This window comes from Saccoglossus kowalevskii, chromosome 2 (assembly GCF_978046115.1).
Source record: "Saccoglossus kowalevskii chromosome 2, keSacKowa6.1, whole genome shotgun sequence".
In the NCBI taxonomy this organism is placed as follows: Eukaryota; Metazoa; Hemichordata; class Enteropneusta; family Harrimaniidae; genus Saccoglossus; species Saccoglossus kowalevskii.
Window position 1 is genome coordinate 284,675 of NC_140642.1, and position 26,167 is coordinate 310,841.

Genomic DNA, 26,167 nt, shown 5'->3' on the forward strand with positions numbered 1-26,167 from the left:
AGTGATTGCAATATGTACGTAATAGAAACCGCACCCCAACTTGAGCTGTTGATACATTTTATTTGATACATTGTAATATAAACCGCGGTTTATAATAGGATTTTAACGGTAGACTTTATTGGGATGCCAAGACGTTTTGCGGTGGCCAGTAGAATCATATTGCCAGTGGCACCACTGTCGATGGTAAGACGTGTAACCTGGTGGCCATAAAATGTATCAATATATGGTGACTGACGAACCTGTATTCTAAGGGCAGTAGGGACGTCCGCAGTGTCGGAGTCACTGAGATCATCATTGCCCTGTTGGGTGTCCTGGGGAACTTCATCGAGTATATTAACAATCTGTCGGGCCATGGTCATGAACTTACAATCTTGGTCCGGCAGGAAGTCACACTCGCTGAGGAAATGGTTGTCTGGACGGCTGGCCTGCTTACATAATGGGCATAAGCGGCTTTTGCGTTCCCTGGGCCGATACTTTTGATATCTCACTGGTTTGGGTGTGATGCATCCCCTCTGAGGCCTTGAAGAAGCAGAGAGCATGACAGTGGCGTCCTCAGTCATGTGGATTTCATCTAAAAGTGAGCTCAATGCTTGCGAGATCTCGGGCTTAAGGTAGAGATGCAGGTTGGGAGACTATATTTCTAATTGCCTCTAATTACTGTAATTACATGAGTAAAATATACTTTTTACCAATCAAGTTATATATCATTCGAAAGAGTTTTATTTAAACTTTTGAGTTTTATGGTTTACAATAATGTACTATGATACCATATTAAGTGGTGTTGATTTTGGGTTAAAATCATGCATTTTAGGTGAAAGTGCACTTAAAACTATTTAACTTTTGAATGCATACCCTGATTTTAATTTAAGAACACTTATTTAAAACTTCTGTTTACTAGGAACATAATGGCTTATTTATTAGTGCTTCCATTGAAAAGTTTTTACACAGTGCTCTTTGAAACATTCACATTGTATAAATCGTCCACAGTTAACAGAGCCGCTAATTGGCAGCTCTATTGTTTCTGTTCCAGTAAAGACAGTGAAACCATACAAAGCCATTTACTTAGGATAGACCTGAATAATGACCCCTGAAAATTTCATCGAAAACAAATGAAATGTCTAGAAGTTAAATAGTTTTAAAGTTGAAATTTGGAGTAAAAAATGAAACTGAGATAATCGCCATTTTGTAAAAAAAAAAGTTTTAAAACAAATCATTAGCTTCATATGTGTAACAGAAACTCCTAGAAATACACCATACACCGTAATTTGCCGATGTTAAATCGTCGGGTAAAAAAAATAAAACAAGCAGCCTATTGGCTGAGATAGCTCCGCTGTTAGCAATGCACATTTCAATTAAAGAACTGAAGACATCATTAGAAAATGAACAATATGAATAGTATCAAAGCAATCGGACTTACAGTTTTCAACAAGAAGTCGAAAATATCACTTGTTACCAAAAATGACAAAAATATTCACCAAAATTAGAGAATTGAAGATATCATCACAAAATGAACAAATCTGAGAGAGGTCCACATGTAGTACCTATATATGTAATATCAAAGCAATCGGACGTGCGGTTTTTAACAAGAAGTCAAAAATATCACTTTTTACCAAAAATGACAAAAATATTCACCAAAATTAGAGAATTGAAGATATCATCACGAAATAAACAAATCTGAGAGAGGTCCACATGTAGTACCTATATATGTAATATCAAAGCATTTGCACTTGCGGTTGCGGTTTTTTACAAGAAGTCGAAAATATCAGTTTTTACCAAAAATGACAAAAATATTCACCAAAATTAGAGAATTAAAGGTATCATTACAAAATGAACAAATCTGAGAGAGGTCCACATGTAGTACCTATATATGTAATATCAAAGCAATTGCACTTGTGGTTTTTAACAAGAAGTCGAAAATATCAGTTTTTACCAAAAATGACAAAAATATTCACCAAAATTAGAGAATTAAAGATATCATTACAAAATGAACAAATCTGAGAGAGGTCCACATGTAGTACCTATATATGTAATATCAAAGCAATTGCACTTGCGGTTTTTAACAAGAAGTCGAAAATATCAGTTTTTACCAAAAATGACAAAAATATTCACCAAAATTAGAGAATTGAAGATATCATCACGAAATGAACAAATCTGAGAGGTCCACATGTAGTACCTATATATGTAATATCAAAGCAATTGCACTTGCGGTTTTTAACAAGAAGTCGAAAATATCAGTTTTTACCAAAAATGACAAAAATATTCACCAAAATTAGAGAATTAAAGATATCAACATGAAATGAACAAACCTAAGAGAGGTCTACCCAAGGTACATATACACCAAGTATCAAAGCATTTAGGCTTGTAGTTTTCAAGAAGAAGTCGAAAAAGTAAAACATTGCCACGGACGACGACGACGACGGACAATCACTCATATGATAAGCTCCGCTCGACAAAGTCGACAGCGGAGCTAATAAAAACATTTACAATTCGAGGGAAACGGACAAAAAATCGTCCGCGAAATCTCAACCTAGCGTGAAAACTGTCATGGCGTCGTGTTATCAATTCCACTGAGGGAGGGACACAATGGATTACGTAAAGCCGATGACTTATTCATACAGTTATATAAACATAGCGATCGCCATTGGGTGGGTTGAGTCTAAATTTACCTTCCCTCAAACCTTTAAAAAATACTTTGTATGACGCATTTTTCGGTAATTTCCTGGGTATTTATTTTTTATTTTTAATTGACCGAGCATTTTATGTTTGTGTATTTTGACACTGAAAGGTTAGTTATCGATGACAGCAACAGCTATGTTGTTTGTCAATTGCATCACAATTCTATCAGCACGATAATCATTACATCGAAACGAAAAATGTTTACTTCAGTTTTGAAATGCCGTTGGAGTAAAAATTTGTGGAAACATTTTTTAGTTTCGCCCACAATGCGAAAAAGCTTGAAATCTATGCACCAAGAAAACAAGAAAAATTGTGGCCTTGTTTTGCGCGAAAATTAAATCGCCCTATCGACGCTACCTCCTACATGAAAATAAATGAAAAACCAATTTATTTAAGGGTGAAAAAGTTTACTTATCAGTTACAAGTGTATGTTTTGTTTCATTCCGCTTGCATGCTGGAAGCGTCTACGTCTTGTCTGTTTTTTGTAGTTTGCTAGTTGATCGCGCTTGAGGTAAGTAAACAGAGAGCCAGGACAGGAAGTCGCACACCGGCTGCTCCGTAACTGGGGCCAGCTATCATTTGCATATAACATCAACAGTGACTTGTCAATCAAAGAGCAACGCAAACAAACTTTCGGGACTTTTAATCACATACGCGTGCCTCGGTTTCCTATATTTTAAAATTGATTTTTGAGTATGTTCCAACAATGACAATGCTCCGAAATTTTAACACTATCTAGCCAAGACTGTCTGGGTGAGAAAAAGCAAAAAAAAAAAAAAATCACGAAAAATGCCCACGAACCTGCATCTCTACCTTAATAGAAGCTAGAGTCCGTGTCCGCAGCTCAGTCCCATACCGCTGTTTAACCAGTTTGGGGAGGTCACTGTGAATTAGTTGTAACCAAGTGAGTACAATGTAGTTCTCAAGTGAAGGGGAAATTTCCTCATCGTCAGTTATTGTTTCACCGTGGTGTGAAATACCATTGTCGCTGCGTAACAGGTTATCATCAACAAATGCTGTTAAGCGTTGGAAGAGATCTTCTGGGCGTTCACCTGGTTCAAGGTGTATATTACAAAAATCTAGCAGGTGTGCACCAGTGGACTGGAACCCAAAATGGAGACGGATTACCTGCCAAATATTGCTCATAGATGTCGAATTTTTGACTATCATGTTGCGAGATATGATTGGGCAGAAGTTGGCTATTTGCCCCAACATTAGTTCTAGGGCACTGACCTTCTGCTGGGCAGTTTGTCTTCTGCCGGCCTGGATGTCTTCCCCATCATCTGTGAAACCTCTCAGCGGTGTAGCCTTGGTTCGCTTTGTCCACTGTACGCCCTCACCGAGGAACTGTGCAAAATTTGAGTCTAATGAGAGTGTGTAGACCAGGTTCTGACGCCAGCTTTCAAACGAAGTAATTGTTTCTGATTTTGACAGACACCACTGTTTGGGCGCCCGTTGTTGGTTGGCCATAATGATTAGTATTGATTAACAAAATCAACGTCGGTATTATCCAGTCGATATAATGACTGACTGGCTGTACACAATATGCGTGTGTAAAGTTCGTACATGTATAGCAGGCTTGCGAGTTAACGATGTCCGTATTACCTTTCAATGACATGTAGATCCGAAGGATGCTGCCACCACGCCAGTATGGACACACACCTGTTGTATACAGAGCTTGGACTACAACCAGACACTTCGGTTGGAGCGCTAATGAGCGAGTAACTCTGTTTATTTCTCAACGGGAAAACAGAACCAACATGGCGGGGAAAACACAACATGAGAACAGAGCATGCGTAGCAAAATGTAAAGCGAACACAAGAGGGCGTTAACATGATCGTAAATACAATAAACACACATAGTGGCGTTGGATGAATATGCCTCAAAATAAACCGGACTTGGTGATATTGTATCAGACAAAAATTTAAGAAGCTTGGAAAAAAACTTAAAAGTAAAAATTGAGAATTATGACAGATACACAACATGAAAACAATGTGATCCACAGTATTGAAGTCTATAATACCTCATATAAATTTTATTGTACTGAACACCAGTAACTTTTTCCGGTTGCTTGCCCTGGAGACGGGTGATAGTCTACAGTATTAAAGCCGTAGCTGTAAATATTCATAATGTACAATAACTAAATAATATTTATAGCTGGGGAGTCGTAACCAGCACATGCATCAGATGGCATAACGTGTCATTGTTTACTAACAAGCATATACCCATGAGCCTTTGCGTTTTTAGCATGTGTTGTTATCATCGCTTGGGACTCAATTCCCGGGCATGCGCAGGTGACGACCCTCTCGCTTTAAGTAACTGAGTTGAAATAAAATATTTCTTCTTATTTGGAACACATGGCAATTGATCTGGCAATAATTTTTTTGGTCAATTTTATTGAGTTGTACATGAATTGTTGGGCAAAATATAATGTACAGGAATATTGCCTGTAGAGTAAAAATTTATACTAGAGCGAGAAACTGCCACTTTCTCACAGCTCATCAACACTTGATATCATCCTCGCCAATAACTGATATTTTTTGACGTGGTGGTGGTGGTGTGGAATTTTGAAATAAAACAATTTAATGACAATCTAGATGGTACACGTCTGGCCATGTTATGTGCAAGAAAATATGATCAAGAACTTGTCAGTACCACCGGTACAATGACAAATTGCCCGTTGCAGTAGATGACAGAACATGAATTTTTAGCCTTCAAAGGCAATTGAACAATTTACTGTACCTAACCACCTTTTCTGGGCATTTTCCCTGGACAACCTTTGTAATAGTTTTTTTGATAATATATTTTTTCCTTCTTTCTACGGTTTCATTGCACTGTGATAAGTATGCAAATTATTATGCTTGAATTTCAATCCAAAACTAATTATGTTAGCATTGTCCCCAGGCAGTTATTTACAAAGTCTTATTGAAATGTAACAATTCGTTTTACGGATAACTGTGGAAAATTGATCAATTATCATGCAGATTAGGTGTTGTATGTACAGATTTCAAAACTAATCAGGTCTGTCCATGGACACCTATGTACCAAGTTTCATTGGGATAGAATTAGTATTAGAGATATCTGTGGAACAGGTGAAAATTTACTAATTATTAGGCAAATTAGGTGATTAATAAGTACATGCAGACTTTAACCTCAGACTAGTAATACAATATAATATCAGACTAGTAATACAATATAATATTGTATTACTAGTCTGAGCTTTACCCCTGAACCAATCCGATCTGTGCATTGTCCTTGAGCATCTTAGTGCCAAGTTTCATTGGAATATGATGATTCGTACTTAATATGTTGATGTTGATTAGTACTTGATGATTAGCATTCATGGAATAGCTGAAAATTAACTTATTATTATAAAATAAAATATTAACCCAAAGCTTATTAGGTCTGTACATAGTCCCTGAGCATATATGTACCAAGTTTCATTAAATGTGATGATTAATATATTAGATATCAGTGAAAAAGCCAAATATTGACTATTTATTAAGCAAATTAGACAATTAAAATTCAGATTTTAACCCCAAAGCGATAAGGTTTGTGCATTGTCCCCAAGCAGCAATGTCACTAAAAAAGAGTAACTGTGAATGTAGCAAGTTTCATCGAAATCCGTAGATCGGTTCTTCATATCCGTGGAACACACACACACAATTATAAAATTATATAAAGTCATAGCTGGGCCAGCATACATTAGCATTCTACATGTACCACTTTCCCGGCAGTCGAAGATCCTCAACACGTTTTACATGGGCAGGCATATCAGATATGGGGTGCAACAAAAACTTACATGACGTGATGCTGTACTTGTGGATGTACCAATTGACATGACAAAAATAAGACCATCTGCTACCGAATACCAGCAGACTGAAATGTATTTTGTGCCATCAAGACTTAGCAGACGCCTCGCTTGCAAGTCAGTCGTGCTTTGAAACACAGGCGCTCGGAACGTTTCCTGGATAATATAAAATGACCTAAAGTGGGATCGTCATAGTTAGTCAGTCGCCGGTAAATTCCCCTACTACTCATATAATAACACAAGGTAGGAAAGCGTTGACACCATGACATCGAAACTTCCCGAAAATAACACGATTTTCCAAATTATATTTTGATCCGCTTCACACAACTCAAGCATGATATCGGTAGAAACTATCGATCGACTTACATTTCCTTTATTCGAACTAAAACGGGTTAAATCCTGTGAAAATCGAAACACCAGAGCAATATGAATCAACCCGTCTACGGGATATTTTGAAGCAGAGGCTCGTGCATGCGCAGCTCCACCCATGCGCAGTTCCAAACATTTACGCATGCTCGGGCCTCTGCTTCAAAATATCCGCGTAGACGGGTTGATTCATATTGCTCTGGTGTTTCGATTTTCACAGGATTTAACCCATTTTAGTTCGAATAAAGGAAATGTAAGTCGATCGATAGTTTCTACCGATATCATGCTTGAGTTGTGTGAAGCGGATCGAAATATAATTTGGAAAATCGTGTTATTTTCGGGAAGTTTCGATGTCATGGTGTCAACGCTTTCCTACCTTGTGTTATTATATGAGTAGTAGGGGAATTTACCGGCGACTGACTAACTATGTGTTGCACCTCTCGTTTCTTTCCTCTGCTGTTGGTGTAGGGCCAGCTAGCTCTGGGACCCCACTGGTGAGAGTATACGATAGAATTTTATCTTCAGGGGCGATTCGTGGTGTCACGAGTCGGTATTCAAAAATGCTTTGATGGGTTGAGGTGATGACTCAAAACAGATACAGGACAGCACAGGAAGCAATAGGCTGACAACAAAGTCTCAGTTACAAGTCAACATGAGCATTTAATAAATAAGGCAAAATATCAACAAAATGTGTTAAATTTCATACACAATAGTACACAAACGTTGTATAAAAATGCACAGCAAAACTCAGCTCATAGCTAGATACTATGCAGCAGTCAATAATAACTATGTTGGCAATATAATATAACAATATAACAACTATCCAAGTTCAATATCACCGTAAATGCACTTCAACAAGCCTTGCACTGCTATAAGTACATAACACAGGTGACAATATAATAAGAAATACACACTAAAGATACACAATAAATTGGCTATATTCAATAATATCAATGTAGGCAAGGTACACATAAATAGGCTATGTTCAAAAATGCTTTGATGGGTTGAGGTGATGACTCAAAACAGATACAGGACAGCACAGGAAGCAATAGGCTGACAACAAAGTCTCAGTTACAAGTCAACATGAGCATTTAATAAATAAGGCAAAATATCAACAAAATGTGTTAAATTTCATACACAATAGTACACAAACGTTGTATAAAAATGCACAGCAAAACTCAGCTCATAGCTAGATACTATGCAGCAGTCAATAATAACTATGTTGGCAATATAATATAACAACTATCCAAGTTCAATATCACCGTAAATGCACTTCAACAAGCCTTGCACTGCTATAAGTACATAACACAGGTGACAATATAATAAGAAATACACACTAAAGATACACAATAAATTGGCTATATTCAATAATATCAATGTAGGCAAGGTACACATAAATAGGCTATGTTCAAACTAGTAAACTTGCCACACTCGAATGAAATACAATTACTTTTGTGTCAATAAATAAAGAAAATCACACTATTTAGAATAGCGTGCAACCTGTTGCCACTCACTCACACAAACGCATAGTCTTGCTACGTATAATGTCAGCTGGCTAAAAGTAGAATCGATAAACGCAAAAGGAAATTCGCGCGGCACAGAAATATATTAAGAGAAACCCAACTAAACACAAATGGGTAAAATTTCCTCAAATACTGTCACCACCTAACACAAGTGACCCCAAATATTAGTACAACGTCTAAATGCAAGCAATAAGAAACAACAAACTGACATTTGAGCTAACAAGACACTGACGTCTCTCACGCGCATACACAGATACACACAGTGACAAATAAAAAAGGGGAAACAACCCAAGAAAAGTCTGAATAAACAGAAATAAGTGCACTGATAAATAACTCACAAGTCAATGTTCACTATTCGGTCTTTAGCTGCTTTTCCACGTCAGAACACATAAACGGCGATTTCCTGGGGGATTTCTGTCACAGCGAGGCAAAACAACAATATACGGCACCACAGGAACAGCAAGATTTCACACACTAGACTTCATACACACGTACTTTACTAGCTGCAGTTCTGTAGCTCGCTTGGTTTCGCTGTCGGTTATTTTGTTCGTCGTGGTGTTAACGCGAAACCAGGGAGCTACAGTTCCATCCTATGCGAGTTACCATATTTTACCGACCTGAAATCAGGTCGGGCGGTAACAGCCGTTATTTTTCATTATTTTCGCCTCAAGTTTCTACTTTTCTACTGTCGATGGGTCCCGAAACTGTTTCATCAATTATTTTGAGGGCGATTGTTCGAAATTGGTCGTTTTCACGACGAAAACTGCGTGAAATTGGAAAACTGTGACGCCTTGTGACGTCACGATAACTTATTCAAGATGGCGGCAAACGCGGGGATTTCGCTGTAGTTTTCCGCGATTTTCGTCGTGAAATCGACCAATTTCGGACAATCGCCCTCAAAATAATTGATGAAACAGTTTCGGGACCCATCGACAGTAGAAAAGTAGAAACTTGAGGCGAAAATAATGAAAAATAACGGCTGTTACCGCCCGACCTGATTTCAGGTCGGTAAAATATGGTAACTCGCATAGGATGGAACTGTAGCTCCCTGGTTTCGCGTTAACACCACGACGAACAAAATAACCGACAGCGAAACCAAGCGAGCTACAGAACTGCAGCTAGTACTTTACATACGTTGCGCTGTATTACAACCAAGTCCGACTCAATTTCCTACAAGCACTTGTCGCAAACAATACAAATCATTAGCTGTGGAATCATAGCCCTATGTTGCCGACCGCATTATTTACGTGACTGACTCTGGCCGGCCCATAGGGCTATGGGGCCTTGTGCGACTGAATACCGGTTAAAATCCACATGCCAAATTTGGTCGTCGCGAAAATCACATTTTAAGACCTTCGAAAGTACTCACTATGTTTATTTACTTCCAAACAATGACCAGAACCTATTTGCGCTGTGAAATGATGACGGTGGTCATAAAAAATTGACTTTATTTACCGTACACCGAGTCGCAGGAAAATAACAAGACGAAAGACGCCATTTTGTATTTCAGAGTTTATAGCAAATTACGCGAGACCTATAATTTTGTACCACGTGACCGAAATCAGTAGATAAATTGCGTTTATGCAACTACATGTAGTTTCTATTATTAAACAAAAATCATACAATTATAAATACTGTATGTGATTGCTTTCTTGGAACAATTAGAATAATGGGAAGAGTGAGTTTTATTCTTCCACCACTGTATCACATGACCGCCAAACGAGATTACATTTATTCTGTGCTAGGGAGTGTGGGATGTCAATGGCTGCCGTTTTCTCGTAATTTGCTTGGTTTCCGCGGTAATTGTAAAATATCACAAATTATTGCTTATTTATAAACACAAATTGCAAACAAAAGTTTGTATGTTATTCATCCAGCAATCAATTCACAATAAAGGTACGTCATACCATAGTAATCGAAAGCAAAAGCGATTTAATTTACGTATGCCAGATTTCTGTTATTAAACTGTGATAGATCCCGTAGCTCTATGTTCGACGTACAACTACAAAATTAAAAAAAAGACGTCCAAATGAAATTGTTAGGGCGAAATTCGATTGTAGGTCGCACCAAAGAGCTACGGAACCGCAGCTATACAAATCATGTACTGCGCAGTGTTCGTGTCACGATAAGCCTGTCCAACACTCACTCTTCCCCACCGCGTTTCCGTTGCTTCCCCGTCCTTCCTTTTTGTTCAAGTATTTTCCTCCTCGCGCTGTTTCTCCTGTTTCCTCCTCCTCGCGATGTTCGTTCCTTCATTCTCGCGCTGTTCGTCCCTCTCGCTAAGTTCTGATCTAGCGTTGAAGCGTACTCAGCCCATTGCTATGCGCGAGTCACATCATTCATAACAACTTCGTACAGATTAAAATTATTTCTCAGTACTTATTCACTGTTAAAATGCTGTACCATTACTTTCACCATCCTACTACAGCCAGATCTGAAGGCCTTTGCCGCATTCTGGCCATGCTGTGTGGCGCGTATCGCGTGGACGGGTTTCACGTTCTCTGCACGTAATAAGCTCGGTTATTAGGCATCCTTTTTTGGGGATGCCCGGTGGCCGAGGGGAAGACGTGTAGTGGCGTGAAGCTAGGCGATTAGGTGCCGTACGCGAGCGCCGGTTCGAGTCACGCACGCAGTACGTATTTACTATAATTAGACATAGTCTTTACCTTGCCGTTTATTCGGTGTTATTTGCTTATTTGTACAGATTCCACTGTTTCCTACGAGGTTCGCCATGATCACATGACAGTGTTCTAGAAGTAAACAACCGATGATGGGCGAGACCATTCATGAAAACGGGGGATGTCACTATCACACAAGGTTGAGCACAGCATACAAACTTACAAAAAATGTGGCAACAACTTACACAATCTCACAACAAGGGACAGGAAGCGACTGTTGCCCCAAAGTTTACAAGAGAAAACTATGGGTGCGACATATGCCGATCCCACTTTAGATCATTTTTTATTAGCCAAGAAACGTTCCGAGCGCCTGTGCTTTGAAACAGACAATCGAGACTGCTATTTTTTCCGTCAGTTGCCATATAGACGTATTTTTTCATATTCTCAACCTGTCAAAGTCAAACGTGAATCATGTAGGTATAATACTTACCAATTAAAACTTGCCAACAAGTGAAACAGAACCAGGTTTGGACGAACCGCCACCAACACGCCTGAGCAATGGTGCGCATGCGGATTACTCACACGAAATGCATGACGGTACACACTGGCCCTTTTTTTTTTCTCGAAAAACGAACTTCCGTTGTGTCGTCACCGGAAGCGCTGTCCCAGCACAAACTTCAATCTCCTTCCCAAGAGGCCTTTGCGCTTTACGCAATAGTGCCTCTGCCACAGGCAGCCTTCATATTTTGTGGCCAATCACCTCACTACGCACGGCCATTTTCTTGTACCTGTTACATCTGAAAAAAACGTACTACAAAAAGTGGGAAAAAAACGTATGTGACATCCGAACTATTTATTAATGTCAGACTTCAGTAAAAACGTAAATACGAACCATTTTATCGCGGACTATGCATGTTTTGCGAGGTAATGTTATAGTGGTGAAATGGCGCACGTGATACACTAAAACTTGGAGGAAAGAAACGTTCTGTTAACGAATATAGTTGGGAAAGAAACATTAAAGACTAATTTCACTGAAAGGGGTTTCCTAACATTTCCGTTCATCTTGTATTCTGGTGAATATATCAATCCTCGGGGGTGCGGACATCCGGGCAATTTCTACCGCCTGGCAACCCTCGCGGTGAAAACAAAGACCACAAACTCGCAGAAAACGGTACTTTGGGATGTTTGTTGAGACTCCCCTGAACAGTGTAACAAGATTAGTCCTACGTGTGTAACATATATAAATTTGGTTGTTCAGGATTACTTCAAAGTTGAGTTTGTGTTGTTTTCTCGAGTTTTCACCGGCTCCACCGGCGTTCCACAGTACCGCGCACAAAGCCCATAGAAATACGTGGTACAGTGGTGCGCGTCTTAGCAACGCAGAACGTCCGTGACGTAGCTCCGCCCCCGAGCCCCCCCCCCCCCCACTCAGGATCCATAGGGGGCCGCATGCGCGTTCCCATTTTCTCGGGAAAGGGAGTACTTTTTGACGATCTGTCTCGGGAACATTTTCCCGAGAAAATCGTAGAAAAGGGGGTATTTTTTGCTTGTTTTCCCGAGATTCTCAAAATAGGGGGTGTATTTCAAAACACTTCCCGAGATATACAAAAAAAACCTGCTTATAAACCTTCTTAATGGAATGGTGAATTGACTCTCAAGGGGTATTTTGTGGTAATTAAATGTGCAATGAGCTTTATTTACAAATAGGTTGTTTGATTACATACTTCATTGCACTGCAAGTGCACAAAAACACACTTCCCTAAAAGGGGGTCTATGCTGAAATGTTCCCTAGATAGGGGGGGTCTAGAATGAAAAGTTCCCTAGAAAGGAGTTCTAGACTGAAAATTTCCCTAGATAGGGGGTGAAATTCATCGGAAAAGCCCGTGAAAGGGGGGTTTAATTTTCTTCTTTTCCCTAGATAACGGGGGTCAAAAAAATGAGGGAACAAGCATAGGCCCCCCCCTAAATATAGGGAGTGGGGGGGGCGGGTCCCGAGGATACTATTTCTGGCTTGAACGGGTTCGATTTTGCGCGTCTAACAGCAATAGAACACACAGGTTCTAGTAAGTTTATAAAGTTAGTCATTTATAGTAGAAACTAGTGCTTTGGCATGTAGGAAAGGATTGTAATTTTCTAACGCAAATCATGTATATTTTGTATAAATAACTGAACATTTTATTAGAGTCAGGGCGTGAAACCTCTTAATAAAGTGATTAAAGTAACCCAGTGACTTACGCATAATTTTGTTAACCGACAGGGTCTTGTAGTTAGAACATATTCGAATATGCAAATGAGTTCTATGCAAAGCTGCTTTGTGCAGTGATGATAAGTAACGCGCATCGAACTGTGCGGAGTTCGCACAAACCTGTGTCATATGACGCCTTACTAGCCGATTTTGGCTAAAATTCCGCTCCGCCGCCTCTTTACAACAGTGTTTATACGCGGAACTTGATATTGCTTTTTACAATTTGGGTTGCCTTTTAATCACATATTTTAGTAAAATATTGTTTATAGAGTGAAATATTATTGTCATACATAATTCAATCTTTGAAACAACAGAAACTAACACATAATAACGATAATCAAATTTGGGTTTGAAGTTCGAAAGTAGTTGCGTTATTTCCGGTTTCAACTAGTTCGAAAATAGAACGTCCTTGAGCGCAATAAAATCACGCGTAAAACTCCATTCGAACCAGACTCTAGCAGCGTAAACTTATTGCAATTTGCGCAATTTGGGCCCAGTTTGTTCTTACAAGTTTTCTAAGTTTCATTTATCATTATTTAGTAAATAGGTCTCTGAAACGATTTAATATATCCGTAAAATACGTGGCAATCGACAATTGACTTCGAAACGTTCGAAATTTCGAACACACTCCTGGCACACCTAGCGCGATATGCGTCAGATCGGTGTAGAAGACGCCGACCTGCAGCGTCAATGACGAACTTCGCTACATCGTAATAACGAGATACAATTTTTTAATTTTTTACAAAGCGTGGCCCTATTAGGCTTCCGTATAAAACAGCGATTATAAATGTAGGTAACATTTTTATTTTGTATGAACAGAACAAATATTTTACTGTGAGATATTCTGGCTGGCGGATGGCGACTGGCGGATGACTTCACTCCGGTCACCCAAAGAAAACCAGACTGAAGAACGCCATCAAGCATCAAATAGCGAATGAGACCTGGCCTGAACTTTCAACCCAGCACTCATGATAGTTCGATACGCTCTACTAACACAGGGTGTAATTAGCCGGGTCAAGTTATAAGTCTCGGAAGTATTACATTGTAAGGCATGGTAAATTTAAAGATGCCATGAAAAACCTGAAAAGAAAAGGAATAAAAGCCTTATTCTCATTAAAGACCAAAATTGGATCTGGTAATCTGGACGTGTCCATACTACTGTCACTATTTGATAAACTTATCAGACCAGTTATTGTGTATGGGAGTGACATTTGGGGAGAAGAACGTTCTACAAAATCAATTGTAGAGGATGTCCAGCTTACATAATATCGGTACATGCTTGGTATCTCAAAAAATACACCAATTATGGCAATTTATAGTGAATTGGGAAAATTACCTCTTGACTTTTTTATTAAGAAACAAATGATAAAATATGCCAATCGTATTGCAAATTCCACAAATACTCTACTTCTAGAAGCATACTATGTCAATAAAATTATTAAAAGTAAATGGTTTTAAAGACTTGATTTGATATTAAAATATATAAACCATTCTTATCTTTTAAATGAAACAAATATTATCTCATTATCAAAACTAAAAACAATTGATGAGAAATTAAAAGAAGAGTTTACAACTGAGTGGAAAAATGAAATAAATAATGACAATAGGAAAAAATCAAATTCTAAAAATAAACTAAGAACCTACAAACTTTTTAAAACCAAAATCGAACAAGAAAACTACTTAACAATTATGAAAAACAATGAACTTCGCAAATCCTTAACAAAATTTAGACTTGGCAACCACTGTCTGAAAATTGAAACAGGCCGGCATATAGGTTTGGATTTTAAAGACAGAGTCTGCAATATGTGCGACAATGACCATGTTGAAGATGAACAACATTTTGTCATAAATTGTCCTCATTACAACGAAATAAGATCAAAACTTTACATTGTAATGAAAATAAATTCATATCATTACTAAGTAACGAGAAAATGTCAATTCCTTTAGCGCAATATTTAAAAAACTGTTTTCATACAAGACAGCAGCACCTACATAAACTAAGCCAGTAACACATTCCTCGTATACAATTTTATCTTTCTTTTTTTTAATGCTTTTTTGTTCCCTTACTTTTCATGTAGTTATTTTTCTTTTACTAATATTTTATTTGTAACCCTTTTCATCCCCTCCGGGGGGGATGTTGTGTGTTAATAAATAAATAAATGTAAGGCAGTCAATTTGGAAACTCGCCAGCGAATCGGCAAACTGCTTGGGTTTTGACTGAACAGTTAACTTTTGCCAGCCCCGACTTAAAATTTTGGCCGGGTCCATGCACTCTAAGATTCCCATTTCAAAGATGGTTTGCTGAGACGAGATAATTTAAAAGTAGATCGTGCTCACACATGCCCGTAGTTTGGGGCGGGGGGGGGGGGGTTCGGTCGAACCCCCTAAATTTTGGAAGTGAATAGATTTGTGATCGTAGATTAGAACATAATAAAACAAACAGTATTAATTAAAATAATTATCATTGTTTAAATCACTTGACTCTGTGAGGTAACTATCAGAGTAATGTACTGAGTAATGCATAGTAATGAGCATTTAGGTGGCAACGAGCTTTAAATGTCAATCGTGAAGTTATGCCGTCTCAGCTCAACAGCAGCCAACCCAAACAGGTTGTTATAAATAGGCTAGCTTTTATTCGTTTTTTTCCGCGATGGTGTAATGAAGATCGCGTTCAAGCACCTGATGTTAAATATTAAAACAACATTGAAACAATAATGTAATGATAGTCACTTTCTGAATGATGGGGTGGTTCTGAATAGGGCAGTTTGTCTTGTGCTAATGTTCGCTCAGTTAGTAAAGTGTGGGGATCGAACGGGATTGACACGACAACACAACTCTGTACTTTCCTAGTTTGGTTCATTAGTTTTGTATTCTTCAAGTTAATGATGGCATATATACTGTTTTGTTCCAAGTGTATCAGCCAAATGTAGTTAACTTATTGTATTAGTACGTGTAGCCTGTGTTATTGGCAATAGTGTACAGCTACGGGTTGAACATATCATTAAAAAAATGCCGAAGATTTATTATCACGAGTTGTATAGGTCGAAGAGCTTCTTGCAGCTATCAGGGGGTAATTCTTCGGCCTAGGAGTTCTCCACACGTGCCAGGGGGGAATATCGTCTCGTCTCTCTATCGCGTCCCCTTGAGGTACGGGATCGGGAACGTCACTTAAACTTTACAGTAAAATAAGACACGCACAACGAAATACATTTCAGCTTTCGTCTTAGTCGGTCAGTCGAGCACTCTATAAGACACTGCGCCCTGGGGAAAAGTCCCCAAGACTATCGCAAGGCTGACCCAAGACTCTCTCTAGACTGCGTCTCAAGACTCACCCCAAGACTCTCCAGGACTGCGTCTCTCCTCGTGTACTCGCCAAGACCAACTCAAACAACTTTATTCACTTTCAAAACCTTAACCAATTACAAAGCAGTAAACAGACTCTAGAGCGTAACCTTCAATCATACAGCCAATCACACTAAGTACTGAACACGTCATATATTTTGATTAATCGTTCACTACATTAATATCTGCGAATACTAACTGTCAGAAATAGTAGTCCAAATAGCGACGGTTATCTCGTAATTAGTTCCAAATCACTGAGTCGAGTTCCATCCAGAACCTCAAATGGGCCGAAACGATGACAGACATAACACAGCCATTCGTTAGTAGTCAGCTAATTAAGTCGATTAACAGATATGTGCAAATAATTTCATCATACAGCCAACAATGTACCGCACAGTGTTGCTTCAGCACTGAAACTATGCGATCAATCATAAATTGCAAACATATTTTTTTACACGTTTTTTTTTGATGTCTCAGAAAATTTACTATATTTTTAGTGGGCTCATAAAAGGAGTTGAAGTCATTGAAGTCTATTGAGACCGCTGCTAAACTGCCACTGTATGCATATTATTTTACCGCCCTCTAAAAACAGATTTACAGTGAACCAAATATATTTACATACTGTAAGAAACTTGATAGTATGCCATTGGTTAGTGCATTTAATTTGTTTGATGCAGTCATTGTGCCAACTATTTCTTATGGTAGCGATATGCGGGTACGTAAATTCAGAAATCGAGAGGGTACAGATAACATTTTGCAGATATCTACCCGGTACTTAGCATTAATAGTTGTACAAAGGAACGAATGAATGTGGAGGGCTGCCATTATTTCAAGCGTTGTATCTCATATTGGTTGAAATTACTGAAACTCCAAAACATGTTATATCATGCTTAAACGACTGGACAAGACCGACAGACTTGCTTGGGAAACCCACATAAAAATCTACTGTTCAAATATAGTTTCGGCATTGTCTGCTTTGAAAAACAAGTTGGAGATACTGCAAATTTCTTAGGGATATTTACTCAAAAAATAAAAAAAAATAGTGGCATGCCTCAATTTCACAATCATCCAGGCTGTGTACTTTTGGAAAAATCAAAGTAGTATTATAACCTGGGAGATTTATTGTCAAGCAATTATAGACCAAAATATATACTGACGAGTTTTCGCTGTTTTGGCCATAAACATAATGTTGAATTAGGCAGACACACAAAAATACAGTTAGATCAATATTTTTTTAGTTTTTGCAGTGATACGTTCGAATTTAGCATGGTAGAAAATGAAATTCACTTTGTTTTTATATGTCCATTTTATAATGATCTAAGGGCTGATCTTTTGTCAATAACCCTATGCAATTGTGCAAATACTGACAATCCAGGCTTACGTCGTCGCTACACAAACTGCCACACCATATATCAAATAGCTCTATATCTTTTAAAAGTTTTCAAGCGACGAGATGAATATGAATTCAGCTTAACTTAGTACCATATGTTTACATGGATGTTGTATTGTGTTTAAAACGTGCTACGCACTTTTCTACCCATTACATTTTGTACGATAGGCTGAGGCCCTGTACAGAAATAAAATTACATAATACAAAATTGACTAATACTAAAATGAATAATTGTAGACAGATTTCGACATCTGCGAAGAGCGAAAAAACTCGTAAGTAGCCTTAAAATACAGTCTTGTCTTTTTTGTGTACAACATTTTGCCGTAGTGGATCAATATTGTGGATGTGTTTGTCTGTAGGTGAGGAATGGCTCAGGACCCCTTCTCTAAAATGGTAAAATAGTTCAAAGATGTTATGTGAAATATCTTACCAATAAAATTTAATTTAAAACCGATAATATAAAAATGTCTGTAACAGAACTCAAAAACACTTTTTGAATATTATAAAATTCACACATTTCACATCAAATATATAATTGTTGTTTTCGAACCCCCTATTCAAAAGTGCTGTCTACGGGCCTGCTTACACGTGTGCCCACAATCGTTATCAGTGGTTTTATTTGGTCCTGTGTTCATACGTGTATAAGGACTAAACTGAGCCGGCTTTGTTATCGGCCACCACGTTTCTTTAAAGAAGTATGTTTCTTTTAAACATTACAAAAAAGGAAATAATGAGTGCAACAAATCTGCTGTATCTTTAAAAAATTTCATGAAAACTGGGAAATTTCCGGAAAAAATGGAAATCAATAATGTTGATACCATTAGATAAAAAGGTGATAAATGTGATCCGAATAATTACAGAGCTGTTGCACTGTCAAGCTGTCTGTCAAAATTGTTCACAAGTGTAATGAATGAAAGACTGATTTCTTATTTAAAAAGTAATAATTTACTAACCCAAGTACAGTTTGGTTTTCGAAAGCAAAAAAGAACAACTGATGCTATCCTTCCATTAAGAACAGCAATTGTTAAGTCACTTTACAGTCAGAATGTAGAAAACAATCCGAAATGCTTGTACAGTTGCTTCATCGACTTCAGAAAAGCATTTGACCTTGTTTGGCAAGATGCACTATTTCTAAAATTACAAAATTCAGGCATAAACGGTAATTTCCATGATATTATCAAGTCAATGTACAAGGATACACAATGTAAGGTAAAGTTGCCAGAAGGAATAACTGAGGGGTTTTCATCAACATGCGGAGTTAAACAGGTCTGAAATCTGTCACCAACCCTGTTTAATATATTCCTGATGACTTGCCAGGGAAAACACTGATAAATCTGTTTTTATTGGCGACATACCTCTAAACTCAATCTTGTATGCAGATGACCTTGTATTTTTGTTAGAAACTCAAGATGGGTTACAACATTGTTTGAACAAACTGTCATATTACTGTAACCAATGGAATCGTGTTGTAAACATAAATAAAACAAAAGTAATGGCTTTCAACACTAGAACAGAATGATACAAAAATTAATATCACACTAGATGACAAAAACATAACAGCAGTAACAGAATTTTGCTATTTGAGTATAATGATTACACCTAATAGACAACATGTATGGTGCTGAAATTTATCTGACGAGATATCAAATGACAACAATGTGTTATAGCAAGTGGGTAGTCAGTTTTACCGCTTTATACTTGGTGTAAGATTATTGGTGTAAGAGCAAAGTTAGGTATATTTTCGAATTAAAATAAAAATAACTCTAGCAAAAATTAAATATTGGTATAGACTTAGCATGTTTGCTGACAATAATATTCTAAAATGTACATTAAATGAAAAAAAAGCAATTAAATCAAAGTGGATAAAACTTATTGAAAATATTATTGGTCACGAGGAACTGGATGAAGCAAAGCAACAGCACAATGTAATAATATTAGCCAGGTATCAAACATCATGAAAGTGAAATTAAGAGACCAATACAAACAGTCTTGATAAGGACAGCTAAACTCATCCACTAGTAGTAATATGGCAATAAACTTAGGACATATAAACAATTTAAAATAGCTATGAACTTGAAAATTACCTAAATGAAATAAATAACTTTAGCTTACGTAAAATGTTATCAAAATTCAGGCTTAGTGATCACATTTTGGAAATTAAACTGAGGAGAAGGAGAAAACCAAAATTACCGGCAGCAGAAAGAGTGGAAAGCAGCAGCGGCAGCAGAAAAAATGTGATCAAGGCGATATTGAAGATGAAAAACATTTTCTTTTGAGCTGCTCATATTTTGAAAATGAAAGAAAAACCCTCCTGAAAAATTGCAAAGTTACCTCAAGTGAAAAGAACAAAAACATTGGCACTATTATCAATGTGTAAAGTGTTATCTCTAGTCACTATTATCAATGTGTAAAGTGTTATCTCTAGTCACTATTATCAATGTGTAAAGTGTTATCTCTAGTCACTATTATCAATGTGTAAAGTGTTATCTCTAGTCACTATTATCAATGTGTAAAGTGTTATCTCTAGTCACTATTATCAATGTGTAAAGTGTTATCTCTAGTCACTATTATCAATGTGTAAAGTGTTATCTCTAGTCACTATTATCAATGTGTAAAGTGTTATCTCTAGTCACTATTATCAATGTGTAAAGTGTTATCTCTAGTCACTATTATCAATGTGTAAAGTGTTATCTCTAGTCACTATTATCAATGTGTAAAGTGTTATCTCTAGTCACTATTATCAATGTGTAAAGTGTTATCTCTAGTCACTATTATCAATGTGTAAAGTGTTATCTCTAGTCACTATTATCAATGTGTAAAGTGTTATCTCTAGTCACTATTATCAATGTGTAAAGTGTTATCTCTAGTCACTATTATCAATGTGTAAAGTGTTATCTCTAGTCACTATTATCAATGTGTAAAGTGTTATCTCTAGTCACTATTATCAATGTGTAAAGTGTTATCTCTAGTCACTATTATCAATGTGTAAAGTGTTATCTCTAGTCACTATTATCAATGTGTAAAATGTTATCTCTAGTCACTATTATCAATGTGTAAAGTGTTATCTCTAGTCACTATTATCAATGTGTAAAGTGTTATCTCTAGTCACTATTATCAATGTGTAAAGTGTTATCTATAGTCACTATTATCAATGTGTAAAGTGTTATCTCTAGTCACTATTATCAATGTGTAAGTGTTATCTCTAGTCACTATTATCAATGTGTAAAGTTGTATCTCTAGTCACTATTATCAATGTGTAAAGTTTTATCTCTAGTCACTATTATCAATGTGTAAAGTGTTATCTCTAGTCACTATTATCAATGTGTAAAGTGTTATCTCTAGTCACTATTATCAATGTGTAAAGTGTTATCTCTAGTCACTATTATCAATGTGTAAAGTGTTATCTCTAGTCACTATTATCAATGTGTAAAGTGTTATCTCTAGTCACTATTATCAATGTGTAAAGTGTTATCTCTAGTCACTATTATCAATGTGTAAAGTGTTATCTCTAGTCACTATTATCAATGTGTAAAGTGTTATCTCTAGTCACTATTATCAATGTGTAAAGTGTTATCTCTAGTCACTATTATCAATGTGTAAAGTGTTATCTCTAGTCACTATTATCAATGTGTAAAGTGTTATCTCTAGTCACTATTATCAATGTGTAAAGTGTTATCTCTAGTCACTATTATCAATGTGTAAAGTGTTATCTCTAGTCACTATTATCAATGTGTAAAGTGTTATCTCTAGTCACTATTATCAATGTGTAAAGTGTTATCTCTAGTCACTATTATCAATGTGTAAAGTGTTATCTCTAGTCACTATTATCAATGTGTAAAGTGTTATCTCTAGTCACTATTATCAATGTGTAAAGTGTTATCTCTAGTCACTATTATCAATGTGTAAAGTGTTATCTCTAGTCACTATTATCAATGTGTAAGTGTTATCTCTAGTCACTATTATCAATGTGTAAAGTTGTATCTCTAGTCACTATTAATGGCAGAACAGATGTGCCTGTTGGTGATTTTACATGTGTTGCAAACGACGGTAGAAGTGTGGTTGATTATGTCATTGTCTCGCTAGATCTATTTGAAATGGTGAATAATTTGGAAATCCCCGTTCGGGTAGAATCTGACCATTTTCCATTGTGCTACACCGTAGAAGTAAATGCGGTACCATTAAAAAGCAAGGAAGCATTTAATAATAAAAAGATAAGTATAAGTATACTTTCCGTGCAAAAATTTGGGGTAGAGCTGATGACATAAAAAATCTAACCAACCAAGAAATTGGCAATGACAACATTAATAAAATTGTACAGAGTTTTACTGAAATTTTGAATTCGACCGGGGAGAATATGCTCCATTCTACTAGAATAAATCAAATACACAACCAAAAACGCAGCAATAAACCCTGGTTTGACCAGGAATGTCGTAATGCAAAAACATGCAAATTGATTAGCCCCCGGCGCTTTCGAGAAAGTGGTACAAATCATGATTTGGCATTGTACAAGGATACAAAACGAGATTATGAGAATCTCATCAAATTTAAGAAAAATAATTACGATATTTATATTCAAGACGAATTGAGAAACATTTCGTTTGCATTTTTTTTTAAGAAAGAAATTTCGTCTATACATTCACGTTTGTATGAAATAATAATAGCCATCACAGATGACGATACCCACGAAATAGTCGGTAACAGAAACATTATTGAGTATGTGGTACTAAACGTAACAGACGATGGAATAATTATACAGAGAGCGTGCAGAGGACATATGTACATTCCAATTGTAGCTATGAACACGGGAAAGAACCACATCGCGTCTCGCATAATTATCGCAGCGGATACTGAAGGTAATAATATCCCGCCTACTAATACGAGTAACAATAATGTCGCAAATAGAACGTAGCGTTTATTTTTCTTTGCCATGTATAGTTCGACAACTAGACACGAGCATACATGTTTGACGATTTCCAATCTCCTCGCTCTAATTTGCATAGATTTCGAAAACTTATGATCTAGTCGCCGTACAACGACGACGTCGTCGTGGTAATCTAACATTAATTCTAATACCCGTTGTTCGTCAACGCAGTCGAGCTTGGTCGGACATATATTTTTGTGGTATTGTATCAATGAAAGCAATTCGTGAACGGAATGTATATTTCCCCATTTCCATTCCGCCACACACGGAACGACGATAGATATAATTGTCGACAGTATACCCGTAGCTATTAACCATCGCGTGTAAATGTCCACACCCTCTGTTCTACGTTTACATTTGTTCAATCCCACAACCCAGTACCGTTTATGACAACCACCGTATATCTGCCATCGTTCTACAGTATAATATTTAGCGAATATGAACGCTAGTATCGCGTATGTCAGGGTAAGTGCGATTACAATTCGGAGTATTTTTGATCGAAAACACCAAGTCACCGGCGCTGCGAGAAACCTTTTAATATATTTCATCATCATCATGTTAACAATGTGACATTAATCGTTACACATACTACTCGTAAATGGTGAAAGAAAGAAAGAAAGAAACAAATATATCAGAATTCGACTGAAGTGGTAAAACCATGGCCAGTCAGACGCGTGTATTCAGTGACTCTCCTTTCAAAGAAATTTGTTTTGCCTTGCATAGAGATATTATCCATGAATGGGAATGGATTGTTGACACCGAATTCTTTTTCATAACCTAAGTCTGTCAATAAGTTGTCCGTGACGAAATTCACGTAGGTTTCCATCAAATGAGAATTCATGCCCAAGAGAGGTTTACGCAGAGCGTGTTTAACAAATAATTTTTCAACTTCACATCCTTCTAAGACTATCTTTCTAACTTTGGTATCGGGTAAACGCGGTTTTATTTTTCCATACATCGTACAAGCGAACGTGCAATGTAAACCTTCATCACGAGAAATAAATTCATTTGCTTGTGTGAGACCGGCTAACAGTCCACGTTGCTTAATCCAATATATGCCAGCAAATGACGATGAAAACATTATTCCTTCAACTACAGCGAACGCAACTAGTCGTTCAGCATAAGTCGCAAACTCGTCATTCATCCATTTGACAGCCCATCTAGATTTCACGTTTATACACGGCCACGAAATAATTGAATACAGGAGCTCGTTACGTTCCTTCTCTTCCGGTACGTAGGCCGTTAACAGCTCGATGTAAGTTTCTGAATGTATGTTTTCCATAGCGATTTGAAAACTATAAAAACATCGCGCTTCTCGCGAAATATTTGGATCGGCTAAAAACCGAAGAGCTAAATTATCGCTTACTATAATATCGGTGCTGGCAAAGAAACCCAATATACATTTAAAAAAATGACGTTCGTCGGGCGTTAAATCTTTCCATTCTCGCAAGTCGCTAGAAGTTATGTTAATCTCATCTTTAGTCCAGAAACAACGTACGTGTTTTTTCCACAGATCGTAAAGATCCGAATTTTTTATTGGGGGAGTAACGTAGCGTTCCATCCCGTGAATGAATATTAACTTCACTTTTTGGTTGGATATTTATAGATCACGATGATGTCCTTAGAGAAGGGGAGATTTTTATTGAACAAGATATTGTCGCAGCATTCTCCGCCGGTCGATTTAATACGACTCATGACAGATAACGGTACAATTTATCCAGCTCTCCGTGAAATAGTTCACGTCGAGATAGATCGCCGCGATAACAATAGTGACGACGACGACGACGTGGAACGTGTAACTCTGGTGGCAACTCTCTTATTATCTCTGGCCACGAGAACTGACTTATTGCGTGATTTTTCGCGCATGAAAGGAACTGTAGCCGCGATACTGAAATGTAGGCGCAGTTTACACGGCAATACATCCCTTCTAGAATTACATCACGATCTTGTCAATTGGTTTAACGAAGAGTTCCCGGGACTTCGTCTACAGACGACCGTGAGAAGCCGCCGTCGTCGTCGGAGGATTGAGTACATTGATCCCATGGAAGAAGTGGTATTCTTTATGTTCCGATGTGTGCAGGCGACCGGTCTGCACGATTACGAACGCTTCAAATCACTGTCGTGCGGTCACGATGAACTCATGCATCGTCGTCGATGTCGTATCTGCAAACAAAACGTATAAAAAAGAACTCGTATTAACAACACAAAATCATTCGTGAACGAAATCATCATGGCGAGTTCTATCTTACCCGTGAAGTGTTCTACTAACGGTTGCGATTATTTCACATCTATAGCAACGGGTTCGTTATGTCACGAATGTTACGAACGTTCAGCTTCCAAGAAAAAGAAGCGAACGTGCAAAAGACAAGGCTGCGAATATTTCGGATCATCGAATACGGATGGATTCTGTACACGTTGTTACGCGGCAAGTTTACACGCTGCGACTAAAAAGAACTCACAGAAATGTAAACGTCAAGGGTGTGACTTGTACGGATCCCGAGAAAATCTCGGTTTTTGTTCTAGCTGTCGTCCCGGATTTAGAGTAGCTAAACGGTTTAGTAAATGTAAAACGACCGGTTGTCAAAGAATTGGCTTTGAAGACTCGGAAGGCTTCTGTTACGAATGTTACGAGATTGATACGGAATCCAAATACGACGAGTTTGTAGAACGTAAATTGACTGAACTGAAATTATACAAAAAAGAACTGGACAAAGAAAGACGTCGACGTATTGAACTCACGAATACTTTAACACGCGTACTATTAGAAGATTCGGAAGAACGCAGTAATCCCGACGAACAACCGATAGACAGCGATTTAGTTACGAATTAATTCCACGAGTGTATTCAATTATAATTTCAATAAAATCATGCATCGCATAGAAAAAAACAAATCACATAGTCTTGAACGTCTCGAGTGTTTATCATCGATATACTGATGAGTGGTCGTGCACAACATTCCGGAGATTTGTACTATTACAGTAGTTTTCATTCGGTGGGGGGTGGGGGTGGGGTGTGTTATTTAAATTGTATAAATACGATAAAATATACATGAAGGTTTTACTTCCCGAACAATTCTGTATGGCTGGATAACCGCCAAGCAACAATGTACGTTCGTAATAATAAACGTACTATATAAATTAGTATAGTGAATACAGTTTTTGCTCATATTTTACAAACGATGTCTTCGGTTAATACCTCTGAAAGTAATTGGTCCATCTTATTGCCATACCGTTCGCAACAAATTAAATACAGGGAATCGTCCGCGACGATTCCGA

General features: G+C 37.5%; 2 protein-coding genes across 4 annotated transcripts in view; both read right to left on the bottom strand.

The window, feature by feature from the left end:
• LOC146748034 (uncharacterized) overlaps positions 1-11,577 on the bottom strand; it is a 31,638-nt gene extending 20,061 nt beyond the window's left edge. For all 3 annotated transcript variants that reach the window (XM_085507667.1, XM_085507660.1, XM_085507671.1), the window contains exon 1: positions 11,485-11,577. The gene's annotated coding sequence lies outside the window, so the exon portion shown is untranslated. The remainder of the gene's footprint in view (positions 1-11,484) is intronic.
• An 11,946-nt stretch (positions 11,578-23,523) lies between these two features.
• LOC146748035 (ribonucleoside-diphosphate reductase subunit M2-like) lies at positions 23,524-24,453 on the bottom strand. Its single transcript, XM_085496059.1, has one exon. The coding sequence runs from the start codon at positions 24,451-24,453 to the stop codon at positions 23,524-23,526; it is 930 nt and encodes a 309-aa protein (XP_085352185.1).
• Between the last annotated feature and the right edge of the window lie 1,714 nt (positions 24,454-26,167).

Bases quoted from the DNA above. Each gene is read 5' to 3' on its own strand.
- LOC146748035 (XM_085496059.1), bottom strand. From the start codon at position 24,453: ATGGAACGCTACGTTACTCCCCCAATAAAAAATTCGGATCTTTACGAT.